We start from the raw sequence: 20,937 nt of genomic DNA on the forward strand, positions 1-20,937 counted from the left end.
ACGGCGCCGATTCTGTGACTATAGAAGGAGGAGGAGAGTTTTAGTGTTTCCGATGGGGCGACCAATGGGAGGTGGGGGAAATAGGCGGGCCTTGAGCGCTTTGAACCAATGGGAAGGTGGCGGGGCGGGTCTCTGTCCGTCGGTTTGTTTGGGGAGTGAACGGTCCTTACCGGGAGGGGCGCCGCGGCGGGATTCAGGTACCGGACCTAGGGGCTAGCGGGAGCCCGCCAGCGGTTCGGGACCCCCGGGCAGGGGCCACGCAGCGGCCCCGCCCGCTCTGGGAGGCGCTGAGCCCCTTGGCAGCGGCCCCCGCGCTGTTGAGTCACCCGCTCCCCGGTTGCGCGCGTGCCGGCTGCGGGGCGGCCCCTCCCCGCTGTGCCCCGGCCCACTGTCTGCCCCCGTGGCCTTCTCTCGGCGGCGCGGGGCGATGGCCTTAATGGGTCTGTCTTAGCCGAGCCCGTGTGCCCTGCCCGCCCCGCCCCGTGTTTCCAGCCCCTGCCTCCTCGCGGGGCTGCACCGCGCGGACCTCCTGCCGGGGGTGACTCTGGGGCCTCCCTGCTGCAGCCGAAGTTTGACGGGCACATTCCCTCCAAAGGAGGGCGGCCTCTGCCCCGCAGACTTAGCCCCAACGGGGGCCTAGCTTCCAAAGCGCCCTTGTTTGGATTTGGTCTCTAGGGAGAATTGGAAAACCTGCTTCCGGTTCAAGCTCTCTCTGATCTCTCATCACTCCATACAAAGATTGTCACCTAGCATGGCCATTACTAGAGCTGGTTAAATTTCTGGAGCAGTGGTTTTCAACCCACAGCCCAATCAGCTGCAGCCCCTGTGACATTCTCAGGGACATACAGATAGTATAGATCAGGGGTCGGCAACCTGTGGCACATGAGCTGATTTTTACTGGCACGCTGCTGCCAGCCCCACTCAGTCCGCTGCCTGCCTGGGTGAACGGAACCCCCGGTCTGGGGTTCTGTCCGCCACCCCGCTTAGCCCACTGACAGTCTGGGGTCCTGGCCGCTGGCCCCTTGCCAGCTGGCGTCCAGGCCTTCGGCCCTGCTCAGCCCGCTGCCAGCCTGGGGTACCGGCAGCCAGCCCAGGGCTCTGCTCTTGACCTGGGCCATATGCTCTGCAGCCGCCCTGGGGTACCGGCAGCCAGCCTAGGGCTCTGCTCCTGGCCTAGGCCCAGTGCTCTGCAGCCACCTCCAGCTTCTAAAAAAATCTCGCATGTCTTGCACCCCCAGAAAGGGGGTCTCGCATGTCTCGCACCCCCTGGGGCTGCATGCACCCCAGGTTAAGAACCACTGCACTAAACTGATAAGATCTGCATTTTAATTTAATTTTAAAGTAAGCCTCTTAAACATTTTAAAAACCTTGTTTACTTTACACACAACAATAGTTTAGTTATATTATATAGACTTAGAGAGAGAAACCTTCTAAAAATGTTAAAATGTATTACTGGCATGTGAAACCTTAAATTAGAGTGAATAAATGAAGACTCGGCATACCACTTCTGAAAGATTGCCGACTCCTGGTATAGACATAGTGTGGATGCGGCCCACATAACACGTGGAGAGCTGCATATATGGCCCACAGGTAAATAGGTTGAGAACCACTGCTCTGGAGAGTTTCATTGTCTGTCAGAACACACTGGTCAGGTTTACTGTATTCAACCCTGCTATGCTACAGGGGTTATAGATCTTATCCACCATTAAATGAAAAAGAAAATATCTTTTGTGTTAGTTGCCTGGCTTTGGCTCTGTTCTTAATGGATGGTACAATAGTAAACACTGTTTATTAGGAATTCTGCACGGATTGTATATTTGGAGAGGATAATTCCCTGCCCTTATGATTCTGCTTCTTTGAGCATATATGACGTGAGTCTCACTCTCAAATATGCAGTTAGGGGGGCTCTTGCTTCCTGTTCTTGAAAGGCACTAGTTAGCAGGAACGCTCTGAGGCTGGGGCATGCACAGCAAAGCAGAGTCTTTGAGATTGAGAGCCGCTGCACAGCAGACCATCTAAGTGTGGGTTGGGACCCCAAAGTGGGTCATGATCCCGTTTTAGTGGGGTTGCCAGAGCTGGCTTAGATTTGCTGAGGCCCAGGGCTGAAGCCTGAGCCCCACCACCTGGGCATGAAGTCTCCGGACTTCCGCCTTGGGTGGCAGGGCTTAGGTTACAGGCTCCTGGCCTGGGGCTGAAGCCTTGGTCTTCAGTTTTGGCCCCTCCTGCAGAGGGGCTTTGCCCCCCTCCCTTATTTTGGGGCACGGGCTCGGGCGGTCTCAGGCTTTGATCCCCCCTCTGGGGTCATGTAGTAATTTTTGGTGTCAGAAGGGGGTGCGATGAAGTTTGAGAATCCCTAGATTAGAGCAATGGTTTTCAACCTTTTTTTCATTTGTGGACCCCTAAAATATTTCAAATCGAGGTGCGGACTCCTTTGGAAGTCTTAGACGTAGTCTGCGGACTCCCAGGGATGTTCTGCAGCTCACAGGTTGAAAACCACTCTTCTATGGTAACAACTTTTCATGGACCCCTTAGACACAGACTTTGGACCCCCAGGTTGAAAACCACTGGATTAGAGGGTCAATCTTAAAAACTAGGTGGAGTTTTCTGCATTACTGGAGGCGTGAAACTCAAGAGTGAAAATCATCATGATGATCTTTAGAAAAGCAGAATTAGGCGATAAACCACAATAAGAAAATGCCTGTGACTAAAAAAACTTGAGTAATAAGTGTCACTTCCATAGCTATTCCAGCAACAGTAACAGAAAAATCAGAGTGAGATGCAGAGGAGAATCTGTATTTGCCAGACTGAAAGGTATAAGATTGACAGAGGAAGAATTTTATTTTCTTGTCTCTAAGAGGAAATTGTGAACAATGAAAAACAAACCCAAAAATTGTAACTTAAAAGCACTTGTGTGTATTTGTCAACAATGTTGTTTCCCTTTCCCCAGATCCTTAAATAAGTGCCTTGGACTGCAGATATCTCACAATGACTAGTAGTGTGCCTGCTGATGTGCTTGGTCGAAGAATCCTGTGTGATACAGAATATGCAACTGTGCGGTATGCTGGTAGTGTTCCTCCCACAACAGGTAAAGTTAATGTTTTGTAAATGTAAAGGTTAACTTTTGCATGAGAAACTACTAGCTGCAGATCATAGTGCCATTTGCTATCTGTCTGTTTTGTTCTAATTGATGGAGATTGAGCGACTCTGGTAACTTTGCAAAATACAGTTAGCTTCAGTACAGCCCCATCAGTACTAAAACTTCCAATGGTTTCCTAATACCTAAAGTGAAATGGAATTATTTTTTTAATATAACTGATGATGTGGTGGAGTCATAACAGTATTTTAGGAAGGGGAGAAACTGATTCCAATGACCAAAAGCCTCGTCCGTATAGCAAACAATCTTATTCTTAGGATAGTGATCCCTTTACATGTACTGACCTTCTTATCCTAAATGGAATGTCATGTTATTGCAGGATCTCTTGCTTCACCACACCTTCCAATGGAGAAATGCTATCTGGGGCATACCACTTATAGCAGCCCTACTACGGAGAGGCCCATTACTCTCCTGGAAAATACTCAGTGGGTGGGGTAGCCAGGGAATGCTGAAGGGAGAGGACAAGAGATGGCCTAGGGCAGTGCTCCCTCTAATTTTTTCCATCCGTGTGCAGAATGAATTTTATGTGCACCATGTCGAGGTAATGTGCGGATGTGCACCACCAGTAGAAACCAAAAACCTAGATAAATATATATTTTTAAAAAGTTACCATAGGGATAATTACTCCAGCCAGGACAGGTTAGGTATTTTAGAACTCACTACTGAAAGAATTAAATTTAAGCGTAAGAGAGAAATAAAAATTATGAAATGCATAGACCGGGCAAAAAACTAAAATAACACACTTTGAAAGAAGTATCAAGAAGTAACAACAACAATAATGCAAGTATGTGTTGGGAGGTGAGTGTGAAACTGTGTGTGAGACAGACACACATATGGTGTGTGTGTGTGTGTGTGTGTGTGTGAGAGAGAGAGAGAGACAGATGTGCGTTGCCCCTTTAAGGATGCTGACCCCATTTTAAGTACACTGTCCTTTTAAGTAGATCAACCAGTTGAAACACAGCAGCAGCTGCCAGCAAGCTCCTTCCTTCCTGAGCCCTGTCAAGCCTCCCCACCTCTGCTCTGTGGAGATGGGGGGGGCAATGGGAGGGGCACCTAAAGTGCTACACCAGAAGTGGCGGCACTTGATCACCTGCTGGGCGGCTGCCCAGCCTTGCCGCTTAAAGGGAGTTTAGGCCTAGGGTGAATATCTTGCAATAAACTCATAGATTAAAATTAGTTTTCTTGGAGTGTGTGGTGTCGTGGTGTCTCAAGAACTTTCTATTAGAGCTTTGCGGTATGTGATTTCCTAAACAAAATACTTTTTGACATTACTTTAATTTTGAGGATGCTTTGGGGATTGGTCCTGCTTTGAGCAGGGGCTTGGACTAGATGACCTCCTGAGGTCCCTTCCAACCCTGATATTCTATGTTTCTGATTGAGGTAATAACATCCTGGGCTAAACAAACTCCGAGGTCAATGACTTTGTAACTCATTAGCCCAGGAGAGAGGGTATAGATGCATAATTTTTCTAGCACTTGTAAAGTTTGAGGATTCTCTCTGTGCTGGCACAGACCCCCATTTGTGGTCCTGGGAGAGACTATAGTCCCTCTCCTACCTTTCTGTAGGACTCTGCATAGCCCTGGACCCCTTTTCCTGCTCCTGTTTTCTCTCTCTCCAGACGCTTGAGCCTTTCAGAGGAATTCCTTTAACAGATCCACATTAACAATCTCATCCAAAATATAGTTTTTGTTAAAAATATTAATAACAATACATTTTGAGAACTAGAAGGAAGAACTTTGCAGAAACGTTTTTCATTGCCTTCCAAGTAAGTGTGGCAACTTTCAGGCCAAATCAATTTTTGAATGCCAAAATTATAGATGGGCTTGTAAGTAGGACTTTATATTGGAAATTGGTACAATTGGTATTATAGAGAAAGGTTGTATACCCATAATGAATCAAATGTAGTGGGCAGAAAATGCCTGAATTCCAAACTTCTATTTTTGAATCAATATATTATTATTATTTTATTTTTTTTAAGGAATTTGGCTTGGAGTAGAATGGGACAATCCTCAAAGAGGAAAGCATAATGGCAGCCATGAAGGAGTACAGTATTTTAAATGCGGGTAAGTATCTTCTTAAGAAGATTACATATTTGACCAAGACACAAAGTGGGAAGAGGGAGAGAAATACTGACCATATCCAGGAACAATAGAAATGGTGAATATTAGCAAAATACTCAAAGTTCTGTCCCTCAGTATTTAGGGCTTGTTCCAAGGGCCATTGAAGTTGCATTAAATCCTAAAACCTAGATCCTACTTCTGGCTCCACTCATAGGCACGTTGCACCCAGATGGATCCAGTTGCAGATCTAATCCATAGACTCATATTGAGCTGCCTGCCTGGAGGTTCTCATGCATCTAAAAGGTTTGACTTCTGGGCACTATTACAGGTGGCCTTTGGCCACTCTGTGTTCTGGAAGGAGTAGAACGGCGTTTAGGCCCTGTAGTATAGTGGGAAAATCATTGTGTTCTGCTGACTGTCTCCTTACGCAATTCTGTGGTGGTGTTTAGTCTTCATTTACTGCCTTGAATATGGCTAGAATTCAGATTTAAAATTATTCATAAATGCACTTTGTTAAGGGGGTATACTAAGTGTTACCTTACTACAGTTTCTTTCTCTTTGCTTTGGGGGGGAAGATGTTTGTTTGTCTGATGCATTTAATGGACCATATTGGCATGCATTTTTTTTTTTTAATTGTAACAAAGCCTAGTGAGAGCAAGCATAATATCTTTTACTTCCACTCTGTAATACCAGTCTTTTATTCTTCCCTTCTTTAATTCTTGTCTGAGGTTACTATTTTTGCCTGCCATTGTTAAAATTACCTTATTGTATTTAAAAATACGGTTAGTATTTTGTAATTTTGTGTGGTTAGAAAAAGAGGGAAAACTCCCAAGAAAACCCTTCAGAAATACAAATTGTTATCCTTGTACAATTTCTCCAATTTGGATCAAATAGGGAATACTTGCATCAGTGTAAGTGGTGTGGTGTGCTTTTTGTGTGTGTGTGTGTGTGTTTAATGTCTACATTGATGTAACATTAAGGTTATAAATAACACTCCAAAGGCAAGGTTCTCATTGCAATATTAAATTGCTCAAATTGTACATATGGAGTATTTTGGTACAGGTTACAGGGGTAAAAATTGTACTCTAAGTACATAACATATGATTAAGCACAAGGTTAATATTTTTATGGGAACTTTAAATCTTGTGTTTCCTGATTTATGGGTCTCTGAAATTAAGATTAAAAATTCTGGTAGAAATTTTTAAAGGGAAAGTTATTCTGACCTCTTGACGGCATAATGCTCTTCTGTAATAAGAATTCTGTGTAGAAGACCTCTTTTTATTATCATGGAAGTGACTAATGTTGGAAACGATAGGTTGTCACCACAAATTTTCCCTTCCCTTGTGCAAAGCCAGGATCTACCCATCACCAGTGTATTAAAGTCTTTGGAGATCTCCAGAGAAGAGATTCCCTGATGCTTTCTCACCTTCTTGCCTCCTAAGGTTCTCAATAATCGCTGCAGGGGAGTTAACCTATTGTCAATACTAAAAAAAAATTAACCAAAATTTAATACTGTTAAAAAGAGTAACAAGCTTTTTTTTTTATCAAACTAAATAATCAAATGTATTGCCATGAATATTTGGAGTGGAAAGGCCAGTTTTTTCTATTCAGAATTTCTTTATTTTTTGTTTTTTTTCTGTGAATTTTTTAATTTTAGTCTTTTGTGTTTTACTATTGGAAATGACTGCTGTGGCCAAGTGACAAAATACAAGACAACTTAACTTAAATACTATCTATAGTTTTGCAGTGGAAACTTTGCTTATATTTGATGTACGAAGTAAACAGACTGCCATCCCCATAACAAATCTGAATGGCCATCTGCTCATGCTAGTTGATTTTAGAAATTGAAACTTCTTGGCATCTGCAGATGATGAATTTTTGACTTGTGTATGACACATCCAGCTCAAATCAGTAGGAAAAGTTTGTAATCTCTCTCCCAATGCACAACCAATGAGAGAAGAACTTCATGGTAAGGATTTCCTTCACAAAAATGAGTGGAAAACTGGCAATGCCTGCCTTACTCTTACTCTTGTAACAAGAGATATATGTGATATTTGAGCCACTTGGTTCTCTTCCCTCCCCCTCCACTCCCACCCCAAGCACAATAGGTAGCTGTTCTCCAAGTACCTCCCAGATACCCGTTCTCAACTTGTAGGCTGCAGCCAGGCCTGGTGTGGGGGATATGATCATCCATCTTTCTTTGACTAGATGGGAAGAGTCTTGCCGTTGTCTTCGGTTAGAATGGGGTTATGGTATGGAAAAGTCTGAATCACTATTTTAGGGTGTCCTATAGAAACAGCACTGCATGAGATAAAGCATATTTCTGTGTTTATTGAGAAAGAAACTGGATCTAGTTTACTCCCAGGTCACATGTGCCTGTTGGAATCAAATAGGAAACATCAAGGTGAAGGGTGATTGTTACAGTTGTATCTAGAATTCAGTAGCATTACAAGGCTCTCTAAAGAACTTGCTTCTCTGCTTTAGGAAACCTGGTGTTCTGAATTCTTAATGAGGGACAGCAGTTCAGCCTCTGCTTGAAGCTGCAGAAGAGTTTACCCATTATTTTGTTTAATGACTCAAATGAAAAATAAGCTAAGGTCCCCCTGAAGGATTCCAAAATAGCTATTGCTCACCCCTAGCAAAGAGGCAGAAATAGAAGGGATGGATTCTGTTCGCTAATGTAAATCACAGCTTTCAGCCTGTATCATCTAAAATTCAGGACTTGTCTGGCATGGAAGCCCAAGAGGTTTCATTATCATAAAATGAGGTGATAAAGCTAAGCTTATTCTTTAGAAGAGGAAAGGAAAAGGGGGAAAATTATACCACTCTCAGGGAGGCATACTTTTTTGCTCTATATCTAATAATAGTAACTAATAAAATTAGGCTTAATGAAGATAAGGCCATTCTTAATGGAAGAAAAAGAATGACACATTACTGAACTCCTGTTAGCAGAAGAATTCCAGTTGAGAGTCCCAGGACTGCCATACTTCTTAAATAATGTAATTAGTAATGAAAGTGGCCCAAATGCTTTGTATTCAGTTGAAGAAAAAAGTACGAGATCCTCTCTTTCCAAGGCATAATTAGCTACACTCTGCCTTAGGAGACCTAATACAAGTATGTGCAGTGTATGTGTCTGTGTAAGGTGTCCAGCCTGAACAGGCAACTGACAAAGCAGTACATACTCCAAAAAGTCTCAAATGATTATGTAAAAATACCCAAAGATTCTGCAGCTGTAATTTCTCTAATACCAGATATTGTGATTCGATGGAAAGGAAATCTTTGAGAGAATATGATAGAAGGCCAAAACTGCAAATTCTCCTATCAAATTGAAAATATTGTGCATTATTTAAATCTGTTTAATACCTCTTTTCAGAACTGTGCTTTAATTAGTGTTTCTCTGGTAATAATTGGTCCATATTCTCCACTCATCAATGCAGAGTATTTAAATTGGAGGTGAGGCATTCACTTGTCTTCCTCAGAACCATTGTTTCTATAACTTTGGGAAGATCTTTCTGGAGAATACTAGAGTGGATGCTTGATCCTGGTAATCAGCCTGATTGACAAGTTGATCTGGGGCCAGGAGTATAAGAGAAGACGCCTCCATAAGAGAGGGTAGCTGCAGAGGCAGTGTGAGATGAAGGAATCCAGGTATCCGTGAAAGCAAGGAGCTAGGGAGAATGAGCTATGAAAGATTGTGGATGACTGTGCTCTTTAAAAGTGGGGTAGGAGTTCCAGACACAACAAGAGAAAGGATTGAGGAGGTAGTGGGGAAGGAGGGTAATGCAGGGGACGATAGGAATGGTGGCACCAGGGAGGCTGTGGTGTAGATGGGTGTGGATGTGGAGAGAGTTAGGATGAAGCAGGGCTAGGAGTGGGGCAAATGTCGGGTGATGAGGAGGATGTGCATGTGGGACCTAGATTTGTGCTGACCGGCTGTAACGATGCTGGTTCTGGTGGGCCCCAACTGAGAGTGCCAATTCAGGACAAATTGCTCAAAGCAGGGCAGTTACAGTCCAAGGCTGGGGTTCCTTTACTAGTAAGGCAAACAAAACCAGCCAGACAGAGAGGACTTTGGTGTCACCCCACTGGCTAACCGTAAGTCACACAAGCAATTCCCTTACACACTCCAGTTTCCCAGTATCACAACCAGTGCCACTCGTTATGGGGACAAATGGTTATGAAAACCAATACCCCAGTAAAAGAAAAAAGGTTCTCTCGATCCCAAAGGACCAAGCCCCAGACCCAGGTCAATATACAAATCAGATCTTACCCACAAATCACGCTGTCGCCGATCCTTTAGAATCTAAAGGTTTATTCATAAAAGGAAAAAGATATAGATGAGAGCTAGAACTGGTTAAATGGAATCAATTACATACAGTAATGGCAAAGTTTTGGGTTCATGCTTGTAGCAGTTATAGAATAAACTGCAGGTTCAAATAAAGTCTCTGGAGTACATCCACAGCTGGGATGGGTCATTCAGTACTCTGTTTAAAGCTTCAGTTTGTTAGGGTTACCATTAGTCCGGATTCCCCCAGACATGTCCGGCTTTTAGAGTTAAAAATAGCATCCGGAGGGGATTTGTAAATGTCCGGACTCCTCCTCCTCCTCCTCCCCCCCCCCCCCCCCCGCATGCAGAACGTGTGCAGCTAACAGGGCAGCCGGCCGGATGGTGCCACTTACATGGGGCTCCAACAGCCAGAGAGAGCCCCTCCTCCGCTTCCCCCTCCTCTCCCCTGCAGCTGAGAGCACTCCCTCCCTCCCTGCATTCGCAGATCACCAGCCGGCCGTTCGCACTGGCAGTCTGGAGCTCCTCCCCCTGCTCCTCCTCCCTGGCACGCTGGTCTGAGCGGCAGGGTAAGGGGGCCCGGGGGTTCAAGGGGCAGGGAGGTTCTGGAGGGGGCAGTCAAGAGACAGGGAGCGGGGGGGGGTTTGGGAGTTCGGGGGGGCTTTCTGGGGGTGGGGGTGTGGATAAGGTTTTGGGCAGTCAGGGTACAGGTAGGGGGTAGGGTCCTAGGGGGGCAGTTAGGGTTGGGGGGTCTCAGGAGGGGGCAGTTCGGGGACAAGGAACAGGGAGGCTTAGGTAGGGGGTGGGTTTCTGGAGGGCAGTTAGGAGCAGGGGTCCCAGGAGGTGTAGTCAGGGGACAAGGAGTCGGGGGGGGCGTGTTTGGGAGCAGGGGTGGGGAAAGGGATCGAAGCAGTCAGGGGACATGGAGCAGAGGGGTTTCGATGGGTCGGGAGTTCTGGGGGGGGGGCTGTCAGGGGGTGGGGAGTGGTTGGATGGGGCATGGGAGTCCCGGGGGTCTGTCTGGGGGTGGGGGTGTGGATAAGGGTTGGGGCAGTCAGGGGACAGGTAGGGGGTAAGGTCCTAGGGGGCCAGTTAGGATGGGGGAGGGTCTCAGAAGGGGCAGTCAGGGGACAAGGAGCAGGGAGGCTTAGGTAGGGGTTGGAGTCTTGGGGGGCAGTTAGGGGCAGGGGTCCCAGGAGGGGGCAGTCCGGGGACAAGGAGCGGGGAGGACGGTTGGGGGTTCTGAGGGGGGCGGGAAGTGGGAGGGGCTAGGGTGGGGCTCCTCCCGTCCTCTTTTTTGCTTGCTGAAATATAGTAACCCTACAGTTTGTAGCAAAGTACCTCCAGAGGTATGAAATAAATAATAGAGATATACTATCTCCTAGAACTGGAAGGGACCTTGAAAGGTCATCGAGTCCAGCCCCCTGCCTTCACTAGCAGGACCAAGTACTGATTTTGCCCCAGATCCCCAAGTGGCCCCCTCAAGGATTGAACTCACAACCCTGGGTTTAGCAGGCCAATGCTCAAACCACTGAACTATCCCTCCTCATTGAAGGCAAGATGGAGATGAGCCAGCTGCCTTTTATAGTCTCTTCCAGGTGTAAGGACACCTCTTTGTTCTTACTGTGGAAAATTACCACAAAATGAAGTTTGGAGTCACATGGGCAAGTCACATATCCATGCATGACTCAGTTCTTTACAGGTGGCATCCATTGCCCACATGCTATCTTGAACGTCCCCAGGAAGACTTTTTATGTGGATTGAAATCTCCCAAGGTCTGTTGTTAGTTAAGTGTTTCTTGATTGGGCACTTAACTTGCAAATTCCTTTCTCGAGAAGCTGACCAAATGCTTTACTAAGGCTATTTCAGAATTAAAACACATTGATATACAAGTATATAGCCAATATTCATAACTTCAACTACAAAATTTATGCATGTATACAGATAGCATAATCATAACCAGCAAATCATAACCTTCCCATAGACACCTTACACCAGTGGTTCTCAAAGCCGGTCCACCGCTTGTTCAGGGAAAGCCCCTGGCGGGCCGGGCCAGTTTGTTTACCTGCTGCGTCCGCAGGTTTGGCTGATTGCGGCTCCCACTGGTTCGCTGTCCCAGGCCAATGGGGGCTGCGGGAAGCGGCGTGGGCTGAGGGATGTGCTGGCCGCCCTTCCCGCAGCCCCCATTGGCCTGGAGCGGCGAACCGCGCCAGTGGGAGCCGTGATCAGCTGAACCTGCAGATGAGGCAGGTAAACAAACCGGCCCGGACCGCCAGGGGCTTTCCCTGAACAAGCGGCGCCCCGTCTTTGGTTGTCGTGTAAGGCAGTGTTTCTCAATGTACTATATTTGCAGCAAATATTGTACAACAGTGGTTGCAGGTTATGTCAATAATGTCACACCGGCAGAGAGGGGAAGAGGTGCAGGTGGAGCTAATGGGAACTCTAGAGTCATGAGGGTAGTGAGCAAGGGGATTTGGAGCCAGTAAGGAGGAAGGAATGGTGAAAGGAGGAGGATGACAGATGCTCTGATACGGAAAAGGGGTGTGGTAGATGGACAGAATAAAAAAAAATTGTGCTACACACCAGTCTCGGAGCTCTAGGCAGGGTCCCATGCTAGTCCCAAAACCATTTGTAATTTGTGTTGTGGTTTGCATGTGAGAGATGTGGTGATTAAGACAGTGAATGCAAAAGTGCTGTGATTTATTGCTTGAAGAAACCGTTTTGAATTATGCGATACGTAATAGTGGGGTTTTTTTGTTTGTTTTGTTTTTGGATGAGTGGAGAAACTGAGCATTTAAATTGATCATATGTTTTCAAACTATCGGGTTTTGAGTGAGAGAGCTTAATATGATGTGAAAAACAATTGTAGGTAGTGATGAGGTTAGAATTATTAGGCTTTTATATTTTTATTTATAAAAGAATAGTGAAGTTAGCTAGTTAAGTAGGAGATTATGTATATTATGTGAAAGTATTTTCGATGCATCTTTTGTAACTACCATAATCTTCAATTCACTATTGTACGTTTTACAAAACTAGTTTAGAAGTAGTTTTTAAATAAATAAGAGAGACTGTTATACAGATACTTTTCCAAGTACTGTCTTATCCTGTGGAGGTATTTGGAACATTTGTGAATAAATTGGGGGGAAACCTGCTGCCAGTACTAAATTTATCATTAGGACAGGTTTGTAATTTCCAACTGAAAAATTGGATGCATGATGCCCAAATGATTTCCCCTGCTCTTGGTAGCCCCATAATTTTTCATGATCATCATGTCAGTACGCACAACATGATTGCTAAAGCACCTGGTGTAGTTACATTGAGAAACAGTGTGTCTTGAATTTTGTAAAGGTTTTTTTTGCTATGTTCTGATTGGCTGATTAATCCTTTCACCTTGACATGCTATTACGTTGATGACAGTCTTTGTTTACATAGCTGGTTACTCCCTCCCAGTTACCTCCCCACTAACAAATGCAAGTTTCCAGACTGCCTCCCAGCTGACATCCTAACTGCTCATTTACTTCCTGCTGTGTTCTCCACCTGTCTGCCAGCAGATCTTCCTTCCTTCCCATCTGCCCTGTGATACTTCTTCCACAGCTTGCCCTCTGCTGCTTCCTCCTAGCTGACCTGCTGCTCTATTCCTCTGCCAGCTGCTGCTGCTTACTTTTGCTGTGTGTCCTGTCTACCTCCATATTTACACACTGTGACGTTAGCAAACCAGCGCAGGTTAAAATTGGCAGCCAAGTAACCCATGTGTGACCCTTAAAGGCAAATTGAGAGGCATTGTAATTGTAATCAGGACAATTCACTTTTGCATGGGCATCAAAAAATGCTTAAAGGGGCTAATATGCGAGGCCCATTCATTTGTGTTGATAAGGAATCAAGGAAGATGCTGTGTGTATGCTTGTTTGTCTATATCCTGTAATTCTAAATAACCTTAAAATCAAAGATGTATATAGTACTCCTGGAGGAATTCTGTACCAATCCGCGCAGGCAGAATTCTTGTCCCCTGCAGATTTCTTTGCTTCCCCACAGAAAAAGGACAGGGAAGCAAAGGGACGCCACAAGAGTGGTGTGTCACCCTTCCCCCGCAGCATGGACATGGCGTTTGGAGCAGCTGGTGGAGATTTAAATCACCGAGGGGCAGGGGAAGCTCCAGTGGCTCCTATCCTGTGCTGGGCTCAGCTGCTAGTTCTGGCTGGGCTGGGGGAGGACAGGACTTCCTCTTACCCTGCAAGGAGTGGTTGGGGCCAGATCAGACCTGGCCCCCAGAAACCTCTCCCAGCTGCAGGAATGTCTGCACTCCTCCCCCACCACTTCCTGCCTCCATTGCGCCTCAGCCATGGGGGCGGGGTCACTGGGTGGGGAGTGGCTCCACTGTCTGCCCAACCCCTGTGCATCCGGACCCCCTATACCCAGAACCTCCCACCAAGTCCCCAACCCCCCGCTCTCCCTGAATCCGGACACCAGCTGAGTCCCTCCCTCTGCATCTGGACCCCCACCCCTGCATCCAGACCATCCCCTGCTGAGCCCCCCACACCCAACCAGCACCTGGACCCCCCCTGCTGAGTTCCAACCACCTTTATCTGGACCCCTCTGCAGAGTCCCATTCCCCCTGCACCCGGAACCCCCCAACAATCCCCTGTACATCCAGATCCCCTGTGCATCCAGATCCCCTGTGCACCCAGACCCACTACCGAGCTGCTCGCACCCAGATTTCCCCATACAGAACCCTCTCACCCCACACCTGGATCCCCCCACACTAAGCCCCTCCACACTTGGACCCTGATGGCCTTAGCCTGCCTGCCCCACACCTGTATCAGGGGCCAGAGCTGGGCGTACGTGGGAGACTCTGCCCTCCTCGCTTGCTATCTTGGTGCACCTGGCACGGGGGGCAGGTGTTTCTGGGGCAGGCCCAGCCCTTGCACTGTTGCAGCCTCACTGCCAAATCTGTCCCCTGTTGTGGGTGGGGGAGGGGCGCTTGCATGGTGATCTCCCACCTCCGTTCAGCTGGTGGCCTGTGCTCCCTGCCGCCATGCTGGAGCCTCAGTATTTATTTATTGACAAATAAAATTATGCAGAATTTTGCAGAATTTTTTTTTGGTGCAGAATTCCCTCAGGTGAATAGTATATACTGCATGAATCTAATGAATATTACCTATATTGTCTTCAGCTTATCTATCCCTGCTATAATGAATAACCATCAATTGCCTGATGTAAATCAGTGTAGCTGGATTACCTGTGTATGCCTAGGAAATAGAATGGTAATTTCAAAGGGTGGGTCTTGGGCTCAGCAAAGAGGAATCTTCAGAGGCATGCTGTGCTCAAGACACTTGGCAGCATGCTTCAGATATGAAAGAAAAACCTCAGGCACTATCCTGTCATTTCTAGTCTGCTTAACTTTAACAGGGAAAGTTGATGGAGATCCCCAAGTAATTACTTGGGATGCCCCAAAAGATTCATGGAAAGACTCTACATTTAAGTTGTCACTTGGACTCCAATTTTTTGGATGAACCAGAGACTTATTATAAACTGGCAGATTTAACATCACTGCTATCACGCGGATCTGCAAACTCTGAAATCAACTGTAGTGTATGTGATTTATTTTAACCTCTTAATAACACTCTTCCTTTTTTTATAAATAAACCTTTAGCTTTTTAGTTTCCAAAGGACTGGCTACCAGCGTGGTTTTTGGCTAGGATCTGAAGTATATTTTCACCAGTGATGTGTGCCTGGTTCTTTGGAACTGAAAGAACCTAAATTAAGTTTTGGTTTTAATAAGCTTTTATCACAGAAGTCGGGTTTGTCTGGATGGTGCATAAGGAGCTAGAGGGCTTGAAAGGGACGGTCTGTAGCTTCATAATACTAGTATAGTATTTTGGCAGCACACATTTTATTACTGACTTGGTGGAATCTTATGAGAATATTCCAACAGTTTGGGGTACGTGCCCTGTTTCCCGGCAGTCTGACGTGAGACTGGCTCTCTTAGCTGTGTCCCATACTAAGCTGCGTAACACCCATTACTACTTATCCCTACATCCCAGTGGTCCCCAAACGTTTTACCTTGCATCCCCGCTTACCCCTGTCCATGCCGGGAGCAGGGGACGTGGACAAGGGGTAAGGGGGCTGGTGGCTGGGGCCAGGAGGGGAGCTGGGGGGTGCTCCCTCCCTGCCCCCCTGGGAGGGCTGGCCCAGGCCCCAGCTGTGCCTCCCCCAATGTTTCTCCATGCCCCTCAATTTTGGGAGGGGGCACACCTCACAATTTGGGGATCTTTGCTATACCTATTGCCACCTTCTGTTCCCTGGATATACCTCTGGCTTGCACACACCTGCTGTCTTCCCTGCTCCTCCAGTATTTTCCTCATCTCCTACCTTTCTATGTTTTTTTTCCCATTCCCCCCAAAAGGTGTCTTTCTAGCCCTCTCCACATGATTCTGCTTCCCACAGCATTTTTCCCAGTTGCTCTTTGTTAATTTTTCCTTCTTCTGTCTGTGAACTTTCACTACCCAGCTCCCTTGCTACTCGCCGTCTGATTTTTCCCTTCACCCCTAAGTATTTTAGAAAATACAGGGATGAAGGGGTGAGTTGATCTCATACTAGGCTGCTGTGGTCATTTTTAGTTTGTTTTTAGAGGTGGTCTGTTTGTCTACTAATGATGATCTAATATCAGGCCCCTTAATATAGCTTGAGGGGGGGGAAATGGGTTTTGCAGCATGCCTAGAAGGTTAACGCATCTGGCTTCTGATGGACAGAGTGAGGAAGGGGTGCAAGTTTCAAAACTGTGGGCCCCTCACAGAGAACACCCTGCCCACAGTCCTTCTCATTTATATTGAGAGGACTTCAGCTCAAATGTCTCTGCTGATCTCAAGCATAATAGTATGGCTCAGGGAGAGGGTAACCAGGTCCCAAACCATTTAAGACTTCATAGATTAAAACCCGCACATTGAATTCCATCTAGAAGCTTATTGGGAGTCAATGCAGCTCTCAAAGCACTGGCCTCATATGCTCTCAAAATGCAACTCTGCTTTAATAAGTGCTTCATAGCATTTTGCATTAGCTTGAGCTTCTGTATGGTGCCAGGTCATAGCCTCTTACAGAGCACATCACAGCAATGTAATCTCTCAGTAACAAAGGCATATTTAACTATAGCAAGTCCCTTATATTTTATTTTCCTAAATTTCAGTAAAGATTTTATTGTTTTTGTTGAACAATACACAGCTATCAAAATTAGCAAAAGTATATAACACAGACTTACTATAGACTTGGTTACATAAAGTAACCAGATGGCTCCATACCTAAATTCTAGAACAGGGTAATGGAGCAGCAGAATGTGTCTATATCTAGAACACAGAAAATGCTTATCAAGGATTGGTATATTAGACAATTCTTGCTAAATAGATCTGCAAAATTAGTGATACTAATTTTTCCAGGGAGGAGATTAATGGCTAACAAATCAGGAAAAATCTATTGTTTGTGATATTGGGCAGACAGTTTTATTTCTGAAGAAACATTCCTTATCCCATGGATATGTTTCTTAAATTTCCTCTAGAGTCTAGCTGTTTACAGCTCTCATTCATTATAATGTTTGTCCAGCTCACTTTTCTTCTTGTCCTGCATTGCACTAACTCTTCTCTCATAATACTAAACTTGAGCTACCTCTGGAAATGGTATACAGCACAATATACCACCCGTCAGCCAGTTGCATCCATCCAACCTTATCAGAGTCTCCAGGTTTTCCTAGCACCAGGGTTCAGAGAATCAAATTTGTATTTAAAATGTAGCAGAAAATGTGACAAAGGAATCTAGGTGCTCTTTTGTTGTGGGCATTTATTGCTTTCAAAAAAGGAGTTCTCCCTTGGTAAATATAATCCTTCAAATCTTTCTTTATATATAATGGTTCTACATGAACATTACTTTTTTGAAAGCATAAAATTAATTCATATTCAGACTTTGATGTCATCGAATGAATCAGGGTTGCAATGGTTTGAACTGGCTAGGTTACAATGCTATGTACAGATAAACCAGATGTAAATGTACACATTTGTTAGTCACTATATACAGTTTTAAATTGTAAAGCAGTTTGAACATTGATTCATTCGTTTCAAATGTGACTTGTCTTTTATTTGTGCTATCTCATGGAATACTGTTAAATGAGAGATTTTTGTCTTTGGTGTTAGTACAAATATTCTCTAACTTAATAGTCAAAGTCCTGTGTACTCAGTGACAAGGTGGATCTAACATGTGACAAGATCCTTTAATTTTGCTGGCATTCTGGTGCATCAGACTAGAAATTCTGCAGCTATTTCAGATAAATTGAAAATTGAGGTTCTATTTAATTAAATAGGAAAATCAATAACCTAGTCAGTGCAGTAGTCTGTGTCTGTTTTGATAGTCTATTTAATTTCCCACTGTCCCCACTCTTTCAGATTTCAGTTTACTGCAGATTTTTGTTCTGAAAACATAACTGTAACGTAGAAGTTGTCAGAGGGAAGCTGGAGGTTTTGTCAACTGATAGAGCGCAGTTGGTTAGGGCTTTTTGGCATCCAAGGAAGACTGGAAGGTGATGTAGGATTGTGAGATAAATACATTCTTATTTATATAATAAGAAGAAAACAAAGAAGTGGGACTGCTAAACACGGAGGATGGAGTGGAGGTTAAGGATAATTTAGGCATGGCCCAATATCTAAACAAATACTTTGCCTCAGTCTTTAATGAGGCTAACGAGGAGTGTGACGGGTTGGATCACAGAAAGCCCCTTGGGAACCGCCAACTGATGTGCCAAGACCACTTTTACCCCTATTTTCCCTGCCAGCTCGGGACCCCAGTACCTTGTCTTGCTGAGCCAGACACGCCCGCCTGCTCCAACAAAGACCCAGGGTCTGAATTACTTGCCCCAAAGCTGCAGACTTAACTGAAAGCAGCTTACAGAAGTGTTCTTGTCTCTAACACTCAGATGCCCAACTCCCAATGGGGTCTAAATCCAAATAAATTTTACTCTGTATAAAGCTTATACAGGGTAAACTCATGAATTGTTCACCTTCTATAACACTGATAGTGATGCATAGCTGTTTGCGTAATAAATACTCTGGGTTAATTAATAAGAGTGATTTTATTAAATACAGAAAGTAGGATTTAAGTGGTTCCAAGTAGTAACAGATAGAACAAAGTGAATTACCAAGTAAAATAAAATAGAACATGCAAGTTTGTCTAAGAAACTGAATACAAATAAAATCTCACCCAGTAAGCTTCCTTTTACAGACTAGTCTCCTTCTAGTCTGGTCCAGCAATCACTCTCACCTCCTGTAGTTACTATCCTTTGTTCCAGTTCCTTTCAGGTATCCTTGGGGGTGGAGAGACTCTCTCTTTAGCCAGCTGAAGACAAAATGGAGGGGTCTCCCGGGGGTTTAAATAGACTTTCTCTTGTGGGTGGAGACCTCCTCCTCACTCCTATGCAAAGTCTAGCTCCAAGATGAAGTTTTGGAGTCACATGGGCAAGTCACATGTCCATGCCTCAGAATTACAGGTAGCAACCATGGTTCACATGCTACCTTGAATGTCCTCAAGTAGACTTCTTATGTGGATTGGAGCATTCCAAGATCCATTGTTCCTTAAGTGCTTCTTGATTGGGCACTTAACTTTGCGAATTCCTTTCTAAAGAAGCTGACCAAATGCCTTACAAAGCTTACTTAGAAATCAAGCAAGTATACAGCCAATATTCATAACTTCAAGTACAAAAATGACATAGGTGTACAAATAGAATGAATAGATTCAGTAGACCATAACCTTTACAGAGATAAGTTACATGGCACATGTAGCATAAAACATACTCCAGTTATGTCATATTCCCATAAAGCATTATGCGCTATATCGTCACAAGGAGCTTAGGATAATGGTAGGATGACAAATGGGAATGAGGATATGGAGGTAGATATTACCACATCCGAGGTCGAAGCCAAACTCGAACAGCTTAATGGGACTAAATCAGGGGGCCAGATAATCTTCATCCAAGAATATTAAAGGAACTGGCACATGAAATTGCAAGCCCATTAGCAAGAATTTTTAATGAATCTGTAAACTCAGGGATTGTACCGTATGACTGGAGAATTGCTAACATAGTTCCTATTTTTAAGAAAGGGAAAAAAAAGTGATCCGGGTAACTACAGGCCTGTTAGTTTGACATCTGTAGTATGCAAGGTCTTGGAAAAAAATTTGAAGGAAAAAGTAGTTAAGGACATTGAGGTCAATGGTAATTGGGACAAAATACAACATGGTTTTACAAAAGGTAGATCGTGCCAAACCAACCTGATCTCCTTCTTTGAGAAGGTAACAGATTTTTTAGACAAAGGAATTTACCTCGATTTCAATAAGGCATTTCATACGGTTCCACATGGGGAATTGTTAGCTAAATTGGAAAAGATGGGGATCAGTACGAAAATTGAAAGGTGAATAAGGAACTGGTTAAGGGGGAGGCTACAACAGGTCATACTGGAAGGGAGGTTACTAGTGGAGTTCCTCAGGGATTGGTTTTGGGACCAATCTTATTTAATCTTTTTTTTACTGACCTTGGCACAAAAAGTGGGAATGTGCTAATAAAGTTTGCAGATGACATGAAGCTGGGAAGTATTGCCAATACAGAGAAGGACCGGGATATCATACAGGAAGATCTGGATGACCTTGTAAACTGGAGTAATAGTAATAGGATGAAATTTAACAGTGAAAAGTGCAAGGTCATGTATTTAGGGATTAATAACAAGAATTTTTGTTATAAGCTGGGGACGCATCACTTGGAAGTAACAGAGGAGGAGAAGGACCTTGGAGTATTGGTTGATCACAGGATGACTATGAGCTGCCAATGTGATATGGCTGTGAAAAAAGCTAATGGTCTTGGGATGCATCAGGCGAGGTATTTCCAGTAGAGATAAGGAGGTGTTAGTACCGTTATACAAGGCACTAGTGAGACTTCATCTGGAATAGTGTGTGCAGTTCTGGTCTCCCATATTTAAGAAGGATGAATTCAAACTGGAACAGGTACAGAGAAGGGCTACTAGGATGATCCGAGGAATGGAAAACCTGTCTTATGAAAGGACACTCAAAGAGCTTGGCTTGTTTAGCCTAACCAAAAGAAGGCTGAGGGGAGATATGATTGCCCTCTATACATATATTAGAGGAATAAATACCAGGGAGGGAGAGGAATTATTTAAGCTTAGTACCAATATAGACACAAGAACAAATGGATATAAACTGACCATCAGGAAGTTTAGACTTGAAATTAGATGAAGGTTTCTAACCATCAGAGGAATGACGTTTTGGAATAGCTTTCCAAGGGGAGCAGTGGGGGCAAAAGACATATCTGGCTTCAAGACTAAGCTTGATAAATTTATGGAGGGGATGGTATGATGGAATAGCCTAATTTTGGCAATTAATTGGGCTTTGACTATTAG

At 44.6% G+C, this 20,937-nt stretch overlaps 1 protein-coding gene across 2 annotated transcripts in view; it reads left to right on the forward strand.

Moving 5' to 3' along the window:
- The window catches only part of TBCE (tubulin folding cofactor E), a 135,756-nt gene that overhangs the window by 72,860 nt on the left and 41,959 nt on the right, over window positions 1-20,937 (forward strand). The window contains exons 1-3 of one of the 2 annotated variants that reach the window (XM_005291192.4): window positions 80-197; window positions 2,948-3,085; window positions 5,133-5,217. In XM_005291192.4, coding sequence (XP_005291249.1) covers window positions 2,986-3,085; window positions 5,133-5,217 — 185 coding nt within the window. In that variant the 5' untranslated portion in view covers window positions 80-197; window positions 2,948-2,985. Of the gene's footprint in view, window positions 1-79; window positions 198-2,947; window positions 3,086-5,132; window positions 5,218-20,937 lie in introns of those variants that run through there. The other variant, XM_024106491.2, reaches the window with a different exon arrangement.

This window comes from Chrysemys picta, chromosome 3, assembly GCF_011386835.1.
Source record: "Chrysemys picta bellii isolate R12L10 chromosome 3, ASM1138683v2, whole genome shotgun sequence".
Lineage (NCBI taxonomy): Eukaryota > Metazoa > Chordata > Testudines > Emydidae > Chrysemys > Chrysemys picta.